Genomic DNA, 21638 nt, shown 5'->3' with positions numbered 1-21638 from the left:
ATAAAATGTTTAATCTAGTAGGGTCTAATCATCTCACTGAAGCACTTTCTATACAGAGGTGTGATTTGAGCTGAACATAATTAAATGGTCAGTTTGAGGTTAATGAACCAGGGAGGCCGTCAGCTGTTTATGCATTCAAATTTAAACTTGGTCATAACTTTAATAAATCAAAGCTGCAGTAGGCATCCTAAACCTTCCGCCTCTCTCTGTGCTGCCTCGTATCACTCCGCTAAGCCCCGCCCAGCAGATGACGCAGCAAACAATGACGCGCACTACGGCCGTAAAACAGCTGAGCGTGAACAGCTGATTCTACAGGCCGCTTCCTGAGTCTCTGGACAAACCTGATTTAAGTTGTTTTTAATATGATTAATGACATGCAATGGTACAAAATTAGTTTCAACCAAATGTATAATTTAATAATATTGCCTACTAAGAAGTGAAGACTTAAAAATCAGAAAATCTAAACCACCTCAAGTTTGCAAGTAATGAGAATCAATTAAATGACCAAACATGCATAATCCCGTGTTTCCATCTTCTGTCACAATATTATTCACTTTATGCTATAATGACTTCCTGTTTACATTTCTGATGACTTGTGCCACATGTTTCCTAGCAACCAATTTACACGTTCCCCGGAGACAATTGTGTGTTTCAGTTGTCCTGCCTTGTATTCACACAAACAAAGAGCAGCTCTGCACACCATCCTGAAGCATGCAGCTCGTGCATCCACAACGAGACTCCAGACTTAAACTCAAACAACTCTTTTGTTTTCACTGGAATAGAAGTAAAACAAGCAGGACAGAAGTGTGAAGGAAGTGTAAACCTTAACGTACCTCTGCTGATGAACGCTTCTCTTCTTGCAGATATTCCTCCATCTGCAATAACAGCAATTAGAATAAAACTTATTCACAGTGTTTTTGTTTTGATAAAATAATCACGACTAAGAGTTAGACTAATAGCACAGAAGCATCTTGCTGTTTGTGCATGATTTAAATAACTGCAGCTTAAACTCACACTATGTATGAATGGGAACAATAAAACGGTATTAAAGTGAGTGTTCACTAAGAGAAAGCATGACTCCACCACACGCCCTTTTAACAACATGCAGAACAAACTAACAGCTTTTTAATGTGGTCATTTAATACCACAATAAGTTGTATAATGTAAATGAATAACCAGCTGTGGTCGAGCACAAACTCCTCTGAACTGCAGACATCACATAGAAATAGAAAGTTGTCGTTTCTTACCGTTGACGTGAAGTTTGATGAACTTCTGCAGGTTGATGGACGTCTGAAGATGCCGCCAACAATGCTTTTTAAAATGAAACATTCCAAGAACTATGGAGCCGCACGTGCACCGAATATATTAGAACATCTGAATCCTGAGTGCAGCAAAGCAAAGAGGAACTAATATAAATATTGAACATGCCCCCATTATGATGAAGTGTTGGACACTGACTTCACTGAGTTACTGCAGCAGGTTGATGCTCAAGGCTTCTGCAACATATTAAAGCAGAAGCTGTTAGCACACATACGGGGAGTTTAAGGCTCTCAATCGTAGCTACATTTATTTATCAACTTTAAATACTTATAGGACGCTGCAGACACCCTGGGGAAGTCTGTGGAGCAACAACACATGAATTGAATGTCAGCGAATGACTTGATGTTCTCAGTAAGAATCCCTGACACTCAAGTATATTTGCACTCATTCCATTTTATTGGCTTTTTGTTTTACAAAAAAACAGGTATGACAGAATGCATAGGCCGAGCCACAGTCGCACAGACGGCTCATCGATGACGACATGGAAGAAAACAAAGGGCGTCAGGAAAAGGCAACCATTTATTTAAAAAGATAAAAACAACACGATTCTTCTGGATGGCATACACACTCTGAATTGGCTCTTACACACGACCGAATGACATCAGCTGTCATTTAAGCAAGCACACATGAAACACAACACACATACAGACACCACCACACACACACACACACACACACACACCACACACACACACACACACACACACCACACACACACACACACACACACACACACACACACACACACAACACACACACACACACTTACCGGCACACAACGCAAACATGTGGGTGCAAAAGAATACCCATGGGATGCAGGGAATGATGCATCATATGACAGACACTGATACAAGTGAAAGAGATGCATTTAAACCGTACAGTTAAAGGTTATTTCACCCAAATACTTTTTCATTTTCTGTGAATTTGAGTGAATTGACCCTTAAAATCAACTCACTATCTGCATAGACTGTCTATCTGTCCCGATGGAACAGAGTGGAATTCTTAATACATCTCTGATGAGATTTGCACCATGAGGTTAATCTAATGGTCTAATGCATCCTCCGTGTGTGCCGTAAAACTGAAAAGTGTTCACATTGAGGATCACGTCAAAATTCCAGTGTAGAAAAGCATCGGCGGCTGTTCTGGGGGCCACACACTGATGCCGTTTCTGCAATCTGTAGCACAATGGCGCCTCATGACAAAGCGAGCATAGTTGAGCTGCATATTTCGCCACAACCGCCCTTTTCCATTCCACAGGAGCCGGGCACGCCTACCGCTCGCACACCAGCACTCTGACTGACCTAGTCGGCAGGGAAGTGTTTGGATAGGCCATCGATGAGTTCAAACAGGCTGCAGGATCACAGCAGCAGCTCATGCTGTTAAAAGTGTCAGCTCTGTGGGCTAAGCCATGCACACAGTCATCCACAGCTTCTTGTGTCACGTGACAACAGAGGGAAAGTTACATACGAGGGCGCTACGATACACGTGACGGTAACACACTTGTCTGTTGCATCGTCTGAAACATAACATTGCAGAACAAATGTATCCAAATCAGAGAGAGAGTACCTTTCCATTCCGTGGCAGAGACGCACGTCAGCACATACAACACTGACACAGACGGGCTGCTTATATGTAATGCAGGACATTTGTTTTCTGAAACGGAATGAGGAAGGGGAATTAACACAACAGAAACTGGTCTTTTTTTATACTGGTCTGCATTGAATTAATGTGCACTTATGAAGAGCATATTCCTGGCCACGTCCTCCACACACTGGCTGAACTGTACATACATTTCCAGAGTAAACTGGAGAGGATTGTCCTCGCCTGTAAAAACTAGCCTGGATTCTCCCACTGAGGAAAAAGAAAACGAGATGAGGATTGTAGAGAAAGATTGGAAAGTGCTATAAGAACTGTTGTTTGAGGAAAGGGAACGTCCGTGCAGACAAACGTCCGTTAATCATGTTTACGTTTAATTCACGACTTCGGTAAGTGTTTGACTTCCTTGCCTTCATTGAAGCTATTCAATATTTTCTATTCCAGTAGTTAGAATGGTGATTATATTCTGCTTTACTTTGGGGACCGATGACCCTCCAGACCTTAGTGAGGACTCTTCTTCTACACGTGGCAAACTCAAACAGGCTCAGAGGTCGCCGTCATCGTGTGGACAGAGATCCACCGTCACGGTGTTTAAGTTTAAATGGCTGTAAATGCACGTTACTTCCTGCTTCGTGAGGAGACGGCAGCCAGTAGTTGTGACGCTGACGGCCTTCAGGTGAGCGTGTTCACACGATGTAAAAGCACCTGTGATCACACAGCACTAGTGTACGACTACATCTCTATAACCTTTTGTAGTGACAACCAGCGCTTCCTCCTACAGCCACGTGCGTTATACACTCAAGGCACGTCTCCCATCTCCACCTCGACAAGCCTCAAGCACAGATTTCTTCTTCTCTGACTTGAGAGCCCCCCTCCCCCCCCGTCAGATGCTTAGATGCAGAGAATACTGCATGACTAATAAAATATTTTAAAAACGGATCTTCAGCATGACAGCAAAGCCTGCTGCTGTTCTATCCACTAGCTAGTCAGGATAGGAACTTTTATTATTAGTATTGTTAGAGGCAGAATATACTGTGAGTCTGAGCTTCCAGAAGGAGAACAAGATGGAATAAAAATAAAAAAACAACCATTCCTAAACCCAGATCCCCCAACCAATGAGAGGAACATGTCGCTCTTCCTCCCTGTGCCAGACTAACAAAACACCCAACTTATTTTAACAGCCCCGTCACTGGGACAAAGGTCTCCGTCCTCTTCTGGCGCGCAGGCTGGTGTGCAGTTGGCTCTTTTTTTCCGTCTCCGAACAAGGGCAGGGTTACATATGCGGGGGTGGGGGTGGGGGGGGGGGAGGGGGGGGCTTTAACCGTTCAGGAGGTAGACCACCAGCTCATAGGTGCACATCATGATGGCGGTGTTGGGGATCTGTCGTACCAAGTGGGTGGTGAGGGCCGCGGTACAGGGCGCGGTAGCCCTCCTCTTTGGGCACTGTTTTTAGAGTCTGGAAGAAGGAGTTATACTTGGTGCCCTCCTCACGTAGCCTGGTGCGGATCACTTCTGCAATGCAAAGGAAGGAGAAGGGTTAAAGGGGGAGAACCGCTAAATCAGAAGCTGTCCGCTAAAATCGCTCAGGACAAACTCTTACCATGAGGATAAGCTAGAGATGTGGCGCAGGTCTTGGAGGTGGCAGCAGCGAGCATCATCCCGATAAAGTCTGAAGCATCTTTCGATGTCTCTTCTTCCTCGTCCATGTTCTGCGGCGCCTTGGCCTCCAGGAGGCGCCGTTTGATGTTTTCATAGATCACAAAGTGAATCACAGTCTCTGAGATACCGGCGTAGGAAGCCGACATCCCCCTGTAGAAGCCTCGCAGGCCATCCGTCTGATACACCCGCCGCACGCACTCAAACGCACTCATCCTTCGCTCGCCTCGATTCCTGAGGAAAGAGAAAGGAAACATGTCTTAAAGTAACTTTGCTTATTTGAAAATGTCCATGTAGATGGAAACAACTAAACAGAATAACACTGACTACGTGCACAAAATGTTACGTCTTCTGCCCTTATTCTGAAAAACACAACATTCATACGAAGCTGTTGAGATGGCTGATAAAAGTACGTCCTCCAGCTCCTTTAAATAACTTAAGTCAAAAGTTATAGTGTGAATATTAGTGTGCATGTACACGTAGTTAGTAATACAAGCGAATGTGTTACATCAGAGTCCCAGCAGCAGCTCCAGCTCACTGTTTACGTTTAAAACACAAGTGAGCATGAAAAGCTGAGCTCCTTTAGGTTGAAGGCCGAAAACCAGGATACATAACGGCAGCACGCCTCACACGAGAGATAATCTACAATCAATGCATTGATCGTATGACTTGCATACATCATATGTAAATAACAAACAGTGTTATCAGGCCCTTGATTTCTGTGTGGTAATGTTGTCCTTTGGGACTTGATGTACAACACACTACAGTAAGCCCTGAGGGACAAAATATCCAAACACAGGGAAAAACAGGAACCTCTTATCTTTAAAGCCCTCGTGAAGATTATTTTAATGCGATTACAGCATCTTACACATAATTCTACATGATATAACTTCTAAGTTTTGATTCACAGAAAACAGTGCATTTCTTTATAATACCAGTAGGAGGAGTCTGCAAGGTCATAGATGTCAAATCTTACAAATAAGAGGATTTATAAAGCGCTTTTATAAAACATGCGTAATAAGGTCAATTACACGCAAGAAACGTCAAGGTTACAGAAGATGGAAGATACAAAAAGAGTTTGTTCTGTGAGGGCATTGATAAAAATCCTCTCAAAAGGTCCTTTAACTACAGTCGGTCCTATAACTACTGTAGTCCTGTAACTACTGTAGTCCTGTAACTACTGTTGGTCCTGTAACTACAGTCGGTCCTGTAACTACAGTCGGTCCTGTAACTACAGTCGGTCCTGTAACTACAGTCGGTCCTGTAACTACTGTTGGTCCTGTAACTACAGTCGGTCCTGTAACTACAGTCGGTCCTGTAACTAATGTTGGTCCTGTAACTACAGTTGGTCCTGTAACTACAGTCGGTCCTGTAACTAATGTTGGTCCTGTAACTACTGTTGGTCCTGTAACTACAGTCGGTCCTGTAACTACAGTCGGTCCTGTAACTACAGTTGGTCCTGTAACTAATGTTGGTCCTGTAACTACAGTTGGTCCTGTAACTACAGTCGGTCCTGTAACTACAGTCGGTCCTGTAACTACAGTTAGTCCTGTAACTATAGTCCGTACTGTAACTACAGTCGGTCCTGTAACTACAGTTGGTCCTGTAACTACAGTCGGTCCTGTAACTACAGTCGGTCCTGTAACTACAGTCGGTCCTGTAACTAATGTTGGTCCTGTAACTACAGTTGGTCCTGTAACTACTGTAACTACAGTCGGTCCTGTAACTACAGTTGGTCCTGTAACTACAGTTGGTCCTGTAACTACAGTCGGTCCTGTAACTACTGTAACTATAGTTAGTACTGTAACTACAGTCGGTCCTGTAACTACAGTTGGTCCTGTAACTACTGTTGGTCCTGTAACTACAGTTGGTCCTGTAACTACAGTTGGTCCTGTAACTACAGTTGGTCCTGTAACTACTACTGTTAGTCCTGTAACTACAGTTAGTCCTGTAACTACTGTTGGTCCTGTAACTACTACTGTTAGTCCTGTAACTACAGTTGGTCCTGTAACTACTACTGTTAGTCTTGTAACTACAGTTAGTCCTGTAACTACTGTTGGTCCTGTAACTACTACTGTTAGTCCTGTAACTACAGTTAGTCCTGTAACTACTGTTGGTCCTGTAACTACTACTGTTAGTCCTGTAACTACTACTGTTGGTCCTGTAACTACTACTGTTAGTCCTGTAACTACAGTTGGTCCTGTAACTACAGTTGGTCCTGTAACTACAGTTGGTCCTGTAACTACAGTTAGTCCTGTAACTACTGTTGGTCCTGTAACTACTGTTGGTCCTGTAACTACTGTTGGTCCTGTAACTACAGTTGGTCCTGTAACTACTGTAGTCCTGTAACTACAGTTAGTCCTGTAACTACAGTTGGTCCAGTAACTACAGTTGGTCCTGTAACTACTGTTGGTCCTGTAACTACTACTGTTAGTCCTGTAACTACTGTTAGTCCTGTAACTACAGTTGGTCCTGTAACTACTGTTGGTCCTGTAACTACTACTGTTAGTCCTGTAACTACTGTTAGTCCTGTAACTACTGTTGGTCCTGTAACTACTACTGTTAGTCCTGTAACCACTGTTAGTCCTGTAACTACAGTTAGTCCTGTAACTACTGTTGGTCCTGTAACTACTGTTGGTCCTGTAACTACTGTTGGTCCTGTAACTACAGTTGGTCCTGTAACTACTGTAGTCCTGTAACTACAGTAGTCTTGTAACTACAGTTGGTCCTGTAACTACAGTTAGTCCTGTAACTACAGTTGGTCCAGTAACTACTGTTGGTCCTGTAACTACTACTGTTAGTCCTGTAACTACAGTTGGTCCTGTAACTACTGTTGGTCCTGTAACTACTACTGTAGTCCTGTAACTACAGTTGGTCCTGTAACTACTGTTGGTCCTGTAACTACTACTGTTAGTCCTGTAACTACTGTTAGTCCTGTAACTACAGTTAGTCCTGTAACTACAGTTAGTCCTGTAACTACTGTTGGTCCTGTAACTACAGTTGGTCCTGTAACTACAGTTGGTCCTGTAACTACTGTTAGTCCTGTAACTACAGTTGGTCCTGTAACTACTGTTGGTCCTGTAACTACTGTTGGTCCTGTAACTACTGTTGGTCCTGTAACTACTGTAGTCCTGTAACTACAGTTGGTCCTGTAACTACAGTTAGTCCTGTAACTACAGTTGGTCCAGTAACTACAGTTGGTCCTGTAACTACTGTTGGTCCTGTAACTACTACCGTTAGTCCTGTAACTACTGTTAGTCCTGTAACTACAGTTAGTCCTGTAACTACTGTTGGTCCTGTAACTACAGTTGGTCCTGTAACTACAGTTGGTCCTGTAACTACTCTCCGTCCCTCTCTTGGCAGCTGAACACTGTAAAGCTCACACCCTGGCGTCATGTTTACCTAGCATCCAGCTGAAGCCGAGTCTTTATGAGCCATATTGGATTGGTTGCTGTGATGGCTGTAAAACCTGCAGGGAAAGAAAACAACAGGATTACAATTTGTTAAAATTCTAAAATAATATTGTCATGCTTCCAGACAACTAATACTCCGAGTAAGATATAAGGCTCTACAGACTATCCTCTGTGTGCTGGTTAGGGAGCAACTGAATGCCATTCAAGTTCAATGTCATGCAAACTGCTGTAAACAACCTGCTTCTTATTCTATGACCTGGATGGTAAGAAGTAGAGGAGAGAAGAACCAGAAATAAAAAGAAGCTCTGTGGTGAGTACGCACGCAGACTCCTGGTGATGCAGAGGTCTCACACCCCGGCCAGAGTGGAGCTACGGTGGGTTTAAAGCCTAAAACAGACACAGGCTTGTGTGTGTGGCTAAACAATGGCATGCAACCATTTTACTTCCCATTCCACCATTATCCCACAGGAACATACCAGAGTGCAAGCTTGTGAGCAAATCCTTGATATAAAACTTCCCACCATGTACTGGAGGCTTGCTTTGGACTTGCATTTACATACGTGTACTTTTGACTTTTTATACATTTATTTGACAGATATGTAGTTACTGATTACTTTTCAGATAATAATAAAACTCAACGCAAAGTTGAAGATCAACTTGTGACCTCTTATATAAAATCAGTGTGAAGTTGTAGCTCCGTGTCTCATATATATATATATATATATATATATATATATATATATATATATATATATATATATATATATATATATATATATATATATATATATATATGGATGAATATATAGAGGTCTATGAATTGTTGGTAGGTCCAACAAAAAGAGATTTCTCCTTCAAATTTCACAAAATGTTTAATTTAAATAACTGTTCAAATGATCCGTTACAAAGTTTAGAGAAAAATCCACAAACTGAACATTTAAATATCAGAACTGTATTTTTATAAAGACCATTTATCATCTCTATAACCCTCAAATGTTTCTTGTGATCCTTAGTAGGGGCGTGACCCTTAGGTTGTGAACCACTGGACTAAACTAGTTAACTGTATATAAAGTTAAAACGATCTCCACCTCCAGCTAATAAGGTCATATAGAGTCATTTATCTGCAGAATGAGTACTTTGACTTTCTATAAGTGCATTTTACTCTTAATGCTTCTGCACTTTTACCTGTAATGGAGTATTTTCACATAATTGGATTATGCAAATTAGGTTAGTTTGTTATAAGGAAGATATTTGCTGAGAAAGATTGGTGAAGCTCTAAAACTAATATCTACACTTCCCTGTTTCAGCTCGGGGTCATCTTTCTATCCATTGTTATCCACAGCAGCTGCCAGCTCTAACTTCAGCTGCAGGTATCAAGTATCGCTGCACTGTCCTCATCACCTGTCGGTTCAGCTCAGTCCGGGCTGCACAATATGTGGATTGCACCACTGGAGAGCCACATACAGACAAAGCTGACCTTGACTGGGTTGTTGAAAAGTCTACGTCATGGCGTGCTAAAAGCAGCACCACGTGAACCTGTCAGATTCACTAAGACACACACACACACACACACACACACACACACACACACACACACACACACCGTAATAGTTCGGCATTCCCAGCTGGAACAGAATGGTACTAGAGATAGCCCACCCTTGGCGTACAAAGCACCAGTGAATAATGACACACGTAGGCGTCGTATCTGGATGAAAGGTGAAGGGAACAGGTGAAGCCCGTTGTTGAACACACAGGGTCCCCAGAATAGGAGGGTGAACTTCGAATGGCAAAAGAACAGCAGTACAAAGCAGTTCCACCTCCGTTCACCCTTCACCCTTCACCCTTCACCCTTCACCCTTCACCCTTCACCCTTCACCCTTCACCCTTCACCCTTCACCCTTCACACAAGGATCCACGCGTGGCAGCATCTCTACAGTGCAAACGTTACATCTCTGACATGACCAGCGCCTCACAGTTTGTTAAAAAGCCTTGCATTGCAGCGAATGTTATCTCACATCTATATAGTTACCTGCCATTCCAGCCGACACCATGTGCACCTGTGTGGAGTCAGGTTCAAACACACCGTTCAGTTTCTCTTTGGCTGTGGAGTAAGCAGCAAAGTAGATCGCTCTAATGGACGCAAAAGACAAAAAGGTAAGTGTGTAAAGGTTACATTAGCACAAAGCAAAACAAGTTACACATGCCATGTTTTTGTGTCAATATAATTATTCACAATTATGTGCCTCCGGTAGCGATGGAGCTTATTAATTACACTACATCGACACTTAAACTGACCCGTGCCACGAGAAGACTGTGTGTGTGTGTGTGTGTGTGTGTGTGTGTGTGTGTGTGTGTGTGTGTGTGTGTGTGTGTGTGTCACAGCTCAGGACGCCTTGTTGCTTTCACCTCCACTGTCAGCATTCATTCATGCAAGATGCTACAAAACACTCTACATGTGCTTAGCACTGGCACCTGCTTGCTGCAGCTTTAGCCGCTGCCCACTGCCATTAGCCGCTCTCTGCTCCCATCATCACCACCGAGGGGGATTAATGATCATCACAGTTAGTCAATTACACTATTTCCACCATCAAATGCTGTTTTCAAAAAAGCTGCTGAGTCCTAAACGGCCCTAATGCTCCTTCGTCACCAAGGAACCTCAAGGAGCCCTGTGGTGGTGACATAACACCACGTCAGCCCAATGTGACACAACTCACCTAGAAATGGTGCTGATCCCGTGTGTGTTCACACAATGTGACTGAATCAGCTGCCACAGAATAAGAACAGTTGATATCAAAGCAGTGTTCAGTATAAACAACATACCTGGTGCTCTCTTTACAGACACTTAAAGACCGCTGAGTGTTTTACTTTAGTATAAAGCCAGCTGATATCTTGACTTGTCCCGGCAGAATAAGCACCGGTGTAACTGATAACATTCACTATGGCTAAGTGTCCCGCAGGATACCAGCTCCCTGGAATCATTACAGTTATTGATCACACCTGTGAAAAACATCTCTTCACAGCAGCCATCAGGTAACGACAAACTGCTGGCTATGCAATGTCTTTACTTAAAGACAACAGTAAGAGCGTAACAGTCCTTCAAGTCAAACTCAAAGGAGATGCACACCACTAAGAATATGATGAGGATTACAGGAGACAGCTTACCTGGAAGGGGCCACACCCACTAAGTTTGGCCCCAAGCCCCTGAAGAGAGAGCGAGGTCCTTCTTTCTCTAAGATCAACCTGAAGACAAAACACAGAAAGAAATGTACATTATGACTCGAGCACAGAGACAACATGCATGTTTTAGGGTTGTACATCAGACAGCTAACAATTAAAGTTTTGTATGGATATTTAAAAAGGTGCAATGTGTAGTACCTAGACACCTGATACTGGATCCATATAATCCAAATATGTCAGTTAGATTTATATATATAAAAAAAGCTCAGTCTCCTGCAGCTGCCGCCTCCTACGGGAGGATGCAAGTCATTTGTTCTTGTGTTCCGACTGAATTTAATCCAATTAACAAACTACACACACATCTCCAACATTTGGCATCTCGCACCAAAACAAGCATCTTACAAGGTGAGAAGAAAAATATGCGTTTCTGATTTTGGGGTGAACGGTTCCTCTCACATCACGTCACAGAGTTCACCGTTTTGTTTGCTCACATGCACGTGCACAAAGACGCATGTGCACAAAGACGCATGTGCACAAAGACGCATGTGCACGAAGACGCATGTGCACAGAGACACATGTGCACAGAGACACATGTGCACAGAGATGCATGTGCACAAAGATGCACGTGCACAAAGATGCACGTGCACAAAGATACATGTGCACAACATGTACACAACATGTGCACAACATGTACACAACATGTGCACAACATGTACACAACATGTGCACAACATGTGCGCAACATGTACACAACATGTGCACAACATGTGCACAACATGTACCTATCCAGCAATGGTTTCACACTATTCCACTGATCACCGGTTGGTGGCAACAACAACGACATCCTGATGAACACATTGATTCACGAGGATAAACCTTTAGATAATATGCAACATGTCAACACTGCCGTGACTGGCGGTGTCTGAGAGCTGCATGTCCTTCAACACACTTACTTTTTCATTTGAGAAGAATACAAGATATTTCTGCTGCCTCTGTTCCTCGCAAGGAATTTAATCTAGTGATGTTGCAACAAAATGAAAAGACGTTAAATTGCCTGCGGGCCTTCGGCTGCAGCACTGCTTGGCATCCTGAAGATATGCCAAAGAGTATTTAGTTGTGATTACTCTGCCAGCCAACAGAACCAAGTCTCTAATGTTACCGTGAGTGGCACTTCATTTTAATCTGACTTAATATAGTGAATGTGAGAAGTGACAGGGTGTCATCAGTCACAGTCTTCCCAGAGGCTCCGAGCAGCCAGAACATGACCTCTGATGAAGAAAGACGCCCATTCTCTTCTTCGTGGAGCGGATCGAATTTCTTTCAACATCAAAACTGGGAATCAAAGATTGATTTGACACACGAGCTCCTCGAGGGTCTGGAAATCTCACAAGATGAAGAAATAAAACTATTTTGTATTAAAATGTCCCGTTTGGCTAAAGTGACTGATGTGAGCTCGGTGTTCCCAAAAGGGGAGGAGTTGGGTTTCAGGGGGGGTGTGGCCGTGTCTGCCAAACCACAACCACAACTTTTCTCAGTACTTCAAAGAAACCAGTGAGTGACAATAGCGGATTGTTAAATATGAATTTGGCGTAATTTGCAGCTTCTCCTCTCCGCCCGTCTCTCCTCTGCTTTCTGTGTTTGCCGGAGGGTAGGGCTGAGCTCCACACACACACACACACACACACACACACACACACTACACACACACATTAAGTTAACAACGACTATGCTTGTCACTGTAAGTACTCTGCATGACTAAAGGCCAATGTGTCATTTTTCAAGCATAAACTTGCACTAAATAAATGTTTTTTCAACCTCCCTTCCACCATGCTGTGTTTAGCCTTAGCAAACATATTAACAGTGTTTCCCCTACCATTGTCATGAGGGGGCGCTGCGCTCAGACAGCACACCCCCCCGCCCTGAAAGCAGTAAACAGAGGAAACACTGTAACCGAATAGCAAATTGTTATGAACACGCTAAAGCAAAAGCTGACCGTATGAAGCCTAAACATTTGGCCTAATTTCCAATGTAAAATTAAGCTAACTCTTGCAAGTCTTCTGGCTAAAACACCCCCCCCCCCTTTCTATGGACTACAGTCTTTCTAAACTCCACTTGCTTTAATGTCAGGAATAATGTGTTTCTAATTGTAATTGTTTACAAGGAGATGTAATTGAGTTTATGTCGTGATTTGCTGTTGATGCTCTGGAAACAATATGTTTGTAACAACATTGACAGTAAATGTTGTTGTGTACCCACTTGAGGCAGTGCAGGGGGCCTGGCGGGGACATGCGGGCCACACTGGCCCCGTTGACGGTACTGAGCTGAACCTCAGACACATAGAGGGTGATGGAGGACGACTGCAGACGGGTCTTCACTACCTCCAGTGGACACGTCAATATGGCTCCTACCGTGCCCCCACATCTGGCAGAAAGACAAAGATGTGACATATTAGCAAACAAGTCTCAGCCGACAGAACAAGACTGAAACTGAGTGTCACTCTTCAGACGGCGTTGTTGGTGTGAAATGTTTGATTATTCTTGCAGAAATAAATGAGACAAAGATGTGGTTAGTGGAATTCCAAACATCGCTGGCATGTAGACAAAAAAGGGCAAAGTGTTGGAACAGAGAGGCGGTCAGGAATGCTTTGTGGTTCTTTGCAAATGACAACAAGCTTCTGCTCAGTGCCACACCTCACTGTGTGTTTTAATGAGAGTGGAACAACTTAAGTGAAACACATATTTATAGGCTACGATTAAAACCATTTGATTAATAGAACATGCGTTTATCAGAATCCACACATCGACTACTGCAAATTGTTAAACAGCAAAATATTGGACGTTTTCACGGCGACATATTTCACACAACTATGAGCAAAGATCTAGATACAAGCATAACGTGACGCACTGTACAAACAACGTGCTACATCCAGGGCATCGTGATCAGCTCGGGGATTTCAGGTAAACAATCTGATAAGGGAGAACCCAACAACCCTGTCTGCGTGGAACTGCTTAAAAACACTGAAGCAGACAGGACTGTCCTGCAGGGCAGAGCCAGACTAGAGGATATCAGTTATCTGTAGTTAGGGTTAACCGAAGCAGAAATACAAAGTCCAGGCAAAATAGTTTTTGGCAGAGGTAGGCTGATCGGTGTCAGGCAGTACAGTATAAACAACAGGGAAAGCAGGCATAAGAATATCATGCAGTCACATGTATCTATCTTAGGTGCAAACTTTAAAGCTATAGCAGGATATGCAAAATAGAAAAGGTGCATACACTTAATTAAACAATGTAATAACAAATGCTCTTAGAGTATGGGAGTCACTGCTGGTGTTAACAATTGTAAGGTGCATATTTACTCCTAAATGAATTATTTATGACATTCTTCCTGTTAAACTCATGACAGTCTGCTGGAGGCAAGATGATCCGACAAATATTTGTTTTGCTCTGAGTCTGTCGAAACCCAGCGATGCCGTGTTCTTCTGTTGTCTAAGGCTTTATGCACAGTTAGTCAAACAAGGACTGTGCAATCATAACAGTTTCAGACTGATTTTACCAAAATGCATTCGTTTATTATATAGTGACCTTTAGTGGCAGTCTGCACACGTTTGTTTTCATGCAGTAACGCTATGGCCAACACATCTGTTAGCGAAAGTAGGCTCACTTTCCTTGAAATTAAGACACATATGTGGCTAATGTTGAGTTTTAAATGTCAAATAAAACGCCATCCCTAACTCACAACACTTCCACAAGCCGTGCATTTCATTCATACATTGTAATGTCATTGTAACCTGTGACATTGAGCTACTACGGGTGCACATGCATGCACAGGATTGGTTAGCTGACATCTGACACACTTGTGCAAAACACGAATATTCAGGGTATCGTTACCAAATCCAAATATCAGGAACACACCAACACAAACCAGTATGTGAAGCTACACTGGTTAGCAACGACAGTTAGCCCTGAGCGTGGCGCTAGCTAGCTCAGTTGGTGCATGTATGTGACACTCACCCTCCAGCAAACAGATGAACCAAGGTGTCTCTTTGACTCATTATGTATCATATTCGGGAACCGTCCACGGGGCACCACACGGGGGACAACGGGAGCCAGCGGGAAGACACGGGAGAAAAGCAACCCTAACCTAGCAAGCAGATGATACTCAGTACGGCTGTGGTGGAGGTCAGTTGCGTGAAAAAAGCGAGGGTATGTAAGCTAGCTTGCGTTAGCTGGCAAAGCTAACGGGCTTCCGGTGGTAGAGGTCGATGTCAGAGCGACAGCTTTGCGTCGCCTCCTTTTCAAACCGGGTGATATTTCACCGTAGTGTTTAATGTTGGTGAATAATCCCGATGTTTCATACTAATAGTTGTGGACGACACTCGGCCTCAGTCACGTTGACGTGCCGTGCCTCTCTGAACGCTCTGCGGCTCGAGTCAAGTGTTTATCGTCGAATGGGAAGCCGCAAAACAGAGGCGGTGATTGGCTGAGGGCTCGCGTAAACCCCGCCCCATCACTACTCTTGCACGTGATGTCGCTTTTATTTTGAAGGGCAGAGATCATCGGGATGCGGCGGGACTGAGATTATCTGATGCAACTCTGAAGAGACAGGCACATGACTCACTTTTACCTTTGTTTAGGGAGGTTACACTGGGAACGCCAAACATAAGAATGATAGCAATGAATGCTCATGCTTATCATAACGACACAAGACTTTACACAGGCTATTCTTATAAAAATACTGATGACCAGATCAGGGATTTGAACTCTGGACCCTCAGATTAATAGTCTGATGGTCCAACTACCGAGCCATCCAGGCCCCAAATTCTATCAAGAGTACAGTAAGCTTTTGATGGAGGCCTTTCTACTTGTGGTGACTGTGGCAGCCCATTGAAGGGAAAACCAACGTTTGCATTGAACTGTCCCAAAACTGCTTTTCATAATTTATCATCATCTACAGTATCATTAAACCAAGACATGTACATTTAACCCCTTACCTAGTTGTTTTCCCCATACCCTGTACGTCACCAGATCCTAATTTAACCACAATACAGTAAAGTAGGTGAAGGATCATCTCCCATGTAGCACTTACATTCTGGTAAGTGGTTAATGAAGCGCAGTAAAACTTACAAATCAGCATTCCTAGGCTGATTAACGCTTCATCGCTAAGCAGTGTTTTGCTTTTACCCAATAAGACATACCAGTTTCTGTATTGCCTATTTTGACAGAAATACTGTCAAATGTCTGTGAGTTTAATGGTCTAGGTCAGAGGTTTTATTTTTTGCATTATTAAATAAAGATCACATAGAGTAGCCACAATGTGTGTGATTTGGTTAACGAGATAGTTAAGAGACGCGTCATCTTTCTCACCAGTCAGAAAGTAATAACTGCCTTAGGACAGAACTCTTTGATGAAGTCTGAAGGTATGTCAAGCAGCATTATTATGCTATCTTTGCTTAATTGTTGAATGTGAATTGGATTAAATAACAAAATCATGATCACAGGCAGATTTTGTTTGAGGGGAGGCACACCGTCCTAGACGCACTAACCTCTTCCATGGAACTATGTTATGTAACTCTCCTGGACTTGGAAGGACTCAGTTTTTAGAAGAAAGAGCCGATTGTTGCAGCCTGTAAATATCCCCTGAGCTTCTGCTTCACGTTCATGATATGATGAATTTAGACATGGAGGGGAAAAAAAAGATGTTGCTGCACACAGACTGATTTGACCTCAATCCATTTTGGTGTACAGTATGTGGCCCAAATCGTTCACACAGAGGTTCTTTGTGCATTTACTATGGGCAACTATACCGTGTGTGTGAAAATGAGGTTTTCCAATTTGGGCAGCAGAATAAAATCCATACGCCACTTAATTTCGTAATTACGGATGCAATTTAAGCCGTCCTGATCATGTGCCACAGTTTCATGTGATCGCGTTGTCTGACTGTATGAGGGAGTTACACGAGTGCGTCTGCTGAGGACAACGACCCGAGCTTGTCTTCTATCAATCTGACTCTTTGCTCATAAATGCTGCAGTAGTACTATAACTATCATCTTCATAATAGATCAAGGTGTAACAGGACTAAGAGTGCTTTGAGCTAAACGCTAACATCAAGATGCTATGACGCTCAAACATCCTGGTGTTTAGAAGGTTGCACTATGTTAGCACACAGAGTACAGCTGAGGTTGAAGGGACTGTCATTACTTCTTCCCTGACAATCCACGTAATAGTTCTTGAGCTATTGTTTGGAAACAACAAACCGACACACATTGCCGTCCCTGCAACAACGCTGCTAAAACCCCTGTTGGTTCTGAGTGATGATCAGACCTGGTGTTTCCTGCACGGCTCGCAATCTAATGATGGTGCTTATTACTACCTTTATGTAACCAGGCCTCTCACAGCCAGGTCTTTATTGGGAGAGGGCCCTAAGGACTCGAAACAAGGAAAAGGTTTGTTGTGTCTCTCTATCTAACAAGTAGCTGGCAGTTCAGCCATGATCAGGGTACTGGGTATAGACTGGAGACATAATGCTAAAGGCCCTGTCACATATCCGTATGACAGAAACGTATGCCGACGCATACGAAATATCGGCAATAGGTTGATATAAATGAAGGGTAAGTTGTGATCGTTTGAAGGACGCAGACGATACGCCGATCACGCCAGACACACGGCCCTGTCACACAGCTCCGTACGGCAGAAACATGCCGGCGTATATGAAAATATGAAAATGTGTCAGAATCCAAATACGTCCAACTTTTCCACAGCGGTGTTGTAGCTGACGTATACATAACGAATACATAACAAATTATTATACATATGTCAAACATTGATAGCGTATCACTTACTTATTTAAAACGTATCAGAGCGTCTGGACAACGGAGCTGGAAAAGTGTCATCTGGTTCACGTCATGCTGATGCTGGAGAACTGCTAGAATGCTGAACGCTAGCTGTACGTAGAAACACGTTTAATAAGTTACTCCGTCGTCAGGCATCATCTTAACATCGGGTAGGAATAGGGTATCCACTTGCTATCAATAAAGTGGCTGATTCACTGTCAGCCAACGTAGCCGATATCTAACGTACCTTTAACGTGGTCACGTAGGTATTCACGTAAGTATTCACGTACTATATTTACGTAGGTAAGTATTCACGTAGGTATTCACGTACTATATTTACGTAGGTAAGTATTCACGTATTGTATTTACGTAGGTAAATATTCACGTAGGTAAGTATTCACGTACTATATTTACGTAGGTAAATATTCACGTACTATATTTACGTAGGTAAGTATTCACGTACTGTATTTACGTAGGTAAGTATTCACGTACTATATTTACGTAGGTAAATATTTACGTACTGTATTTACGTAGGCAAGTATTCACGTAGGTAAATATTCACGTATTCCGTATTCACGTATGTCTAACGTAACGTAATGTCTGCATATCTTATGAAGCACACGTCGGGTACGTCCGATAATTTTGAACATGTTCAAAACATACAACCTGTTGAAACTGGACACTGTAAACTCCAGTGCAACATGTGCAATTGTAAGGTTCGCTGGAACCAACAGAACTGAACCCAAAAGCACGACACAGAGACCGGCAGAATATAATATAGTTCAGTTTACTCAGTAATCCAGGCAGGGTCAAATACCGGTAAATCAGTCCAAAAGGCAAACAAATCCAGTAAGGGGCAGGCAGAAGAATGGGAGTCCAGAGACAGGCAACAGGGTCAAAACGGGCAGGTCAGGAAAACTAAACAGGTAAACTAGACGATCGCTGGAGAGCTTGGCAGGAAAACACAAGACAATCTGGCTGGGAACAAGTGGGAGAGACCTGGTATATATCCTCTGAGAACTAATGAGGGAATGAGAAGCAGGTGAGGAGATGGGCTGGGGAAACCAGGTGAGGGGAAGAAGTTGATTGCAGGCAGTGAGGATGAACCAGGATCTGAAATGATGAGAGAATCACTGACAAGGTGAAAACAAATGAAAACAAAGTAATAGTGGGTGGAAAGCGTGACAGCAATGTTGGGAAATGAGTTGTTTTCTGTGAGAGAACAGCATGAGCGGTGGGTGTCTCTTCTGCAAAAGAAGTGTATTTTTGGTCTGCTCGCTTCGTGTTTGTTTTGGCTATCGAGGCAGACGTCGATATCTTGGTGTCTTCCATGCAGGTCAGTCTGGAAATAGTCAAATAAAATGTTATTTTGAACTTTGAGAGCAAACATTCTTTTCAGGACTTTTGGAGGGCCTCTGGGTACAAACAAGCATGACAGTTCAAATTTAGCAGGTAAAGCATGTTTCGAACAATGTGGGCACGCTGTACTGGATCGAGTTGCCTGTTTAATTAGAATCCCTGACATCAATGCAAATGCTTAAAGCAAGACTATGTTACTATTTAAAGTAGATTCACATTCTTCAGTACATGAAAACTTGAATTCACAAGAAATAAAACACAATCTTTTTCTGTTTTTTTGCTTCGTCAGCAGGCCTACGGTGGCACATTTGATCAAACATTAGCTCAACATTACTGTAAAACACATGACTCCCCCCTTGTGCTACTGTGGAAGTAGCTTTTAGCATTATAGTCACTCTTGCTATGAGCTTTTCTGTTGTTGCATGCCATGCTAATAGACGTGTATCTACATAAACACACAAATTGTGTTGCCTTCAAAATAAAACAAGTCAACCTTAACCGTGGTGTAAACCTGTAAACACAGCTGTGTGTCCCTGTGAGTCAAACATGGAGGTTCCTGTGCTCTCTATATTAGGGAGAGACATGAAGGTGTAGCTCCAGGGTGGCCACCATATTAGGGTGCTCCCTTATAAAGGACATTGATTTGGGGAATCCCTCACTGTTAAGTAATCCCCGGCAAATGTGTCACAGTCACCATATTAGGAGATTAGTTTTTAGCCTGTGTCGTAGAAACACCGGTTATTAGGCACGTGTGAAGGGATACATATGTGTGAATACAAGTTTTGTCAAATTACAAATATTCTGTTATCATCACTGAGAAGACTCAATTATTGGATAAGATACTTTTCAGTAATCAAAGTCACATATATTTCACTTTCAGCAGACACAACGTGAGTATTTTATTCTAATGACTGACCGCGTGGCCTTTATGCTCAGACCTTCACTTGCTAAGTCATCACAGCGTTAATGATCAACTATTGTTTGACCATCTGGACGACTGAACTTTTTTAGTCTATAGTTCAGTGTTCATGCTCGTAACAGCAACAATATGTCGTTCTGCAGTCATGAACTGCAGTGTGTCGTTGTGAGGAGAACAGATCGACGCTTCTTTATTATCACAAGTGAAATCTGTTTGGAAAATATCAGTTGAACTTTAACCAGTTTCAGCGCAGTGTGTGTGTGTGTGTGTGTGTGTGTGTGTGTGTGTGTGTGTGTGTGTGTGTGAGAGACACATGTGACTGGACCTGTCACTCATTACACAGATCTGTGCTCTGCCATCTTTACTTCTTTCAGTCACTTGCCCTTCTTCGCTGGTACAACATACTCTAACATAAACAGAGCAAACTCTCACAAGACGGACAGACTAACATTATATAATATATATATATATATATATATATATATATATTATATAAGTACAGTGAGGACAATCAGGAAGACAAACTTAAAGATGCTTTTAAACACGTGTGTAGAATGGAACCAGGAGCACGTGGAGCGACTTCACGTGTTGCCAATCGCATAGAAGTTGAACCACGCGACCTCCTCTGCACCGCGGACACACTGCACAAACACAAGCAAAGCTCCAGCACAACACCCACACAGATAGGAGGAAATAACAAACACACAGTGAGAGAGTTTTGTAATACGATACAAAACATAAAGGATAGTAATGTTGTAATTAAACATCCAAGGACAGTGAACAAGAGCAACATTAAAACTAACGTGTTATTATAATCACCTCTATTCATGTACTGAGACATAAAACTCATCAAGGACACACACACACACACACACACACACACACACACACACACACACACACACACACACACTCTGTCTGACTGCCAAGCATATTTTAGATTCTCCCAAAATGATATCAACCCCACATTAGAATTGGATTACACTCACAATTAACTGGATAAAGGTCACAGTTTGGGACGTCACGCAGGCATCTTACACACTTCTTAATGTTATCAGTTGAAGTCTTCCACATGCACAGACATGCCATTCCTAATCCCCCAGTCCACCCCTGCCCCATGACTTACGTTAGTGCAGAGTGGAGTTGAAGGAAAAAGGTCACGTTAAGTGGTTGCACGTTCAGCAGCGCGGCTCATATGACCGCCGTACCTTCAGATATTACTGACCTTCCTCTGGGATGCCTGATTCAATCACCAATAATCACAGGCCTAGCCAAGATGGTTACTTCTGCAGATGCAAGACCCACAACAGATGCCACAATGGGGCCAATCAGAGGCAACGTAATGTCCTTAAAGAAATAATCTGCTCCT

The 21638-nt window shown here is 42.9% G+C and overlaps 1 protein-coding gene across 1 annotated transcript; it reads right to left on the bottom strand.

The window, feature by feature from the left end:
• Positions 1–1693: 1693 nt before the first annotated feature.
• LOC115018125 (solute carrier family 25 member 36-A-like) lies at positions 1694–15592 on the bottom strand. Its single transcript, XM_029446952.1, is given in 8 exon segments — positions 1694–4320; positions 4322–4428; positions 4517–4806; positions 7975–8041; positions 10015–10115; positions 11148–11225; positions 13419–13583; positions 15173–15592. Coding segments are annotated over 8 exon segments (936 nt in total). The 5' UTR covers positions 15214–15592; the 3' UTR covers positions 1694–4233.
• Between the last annotated feature and the right edge of the window lie 6046 nt (positions 15593–21638).

This window comes from Cottoperca gobio, chromosome 13 (genome assembly GCF_900634415.1).
Source record: "Cottoperca gobio chromosome 13, fCotGob3.1, whole genome shotgun sequence".
Lineage (NCBI taxonomy): Eukaryota > Metazoa > Chordata > Actinopteri > Perciformes > Bovichtidae > Cottoperca > Cottoperca gobio.
This window is presented reverse-complemented; position numbering and strand designations above follow the sequence as displayed.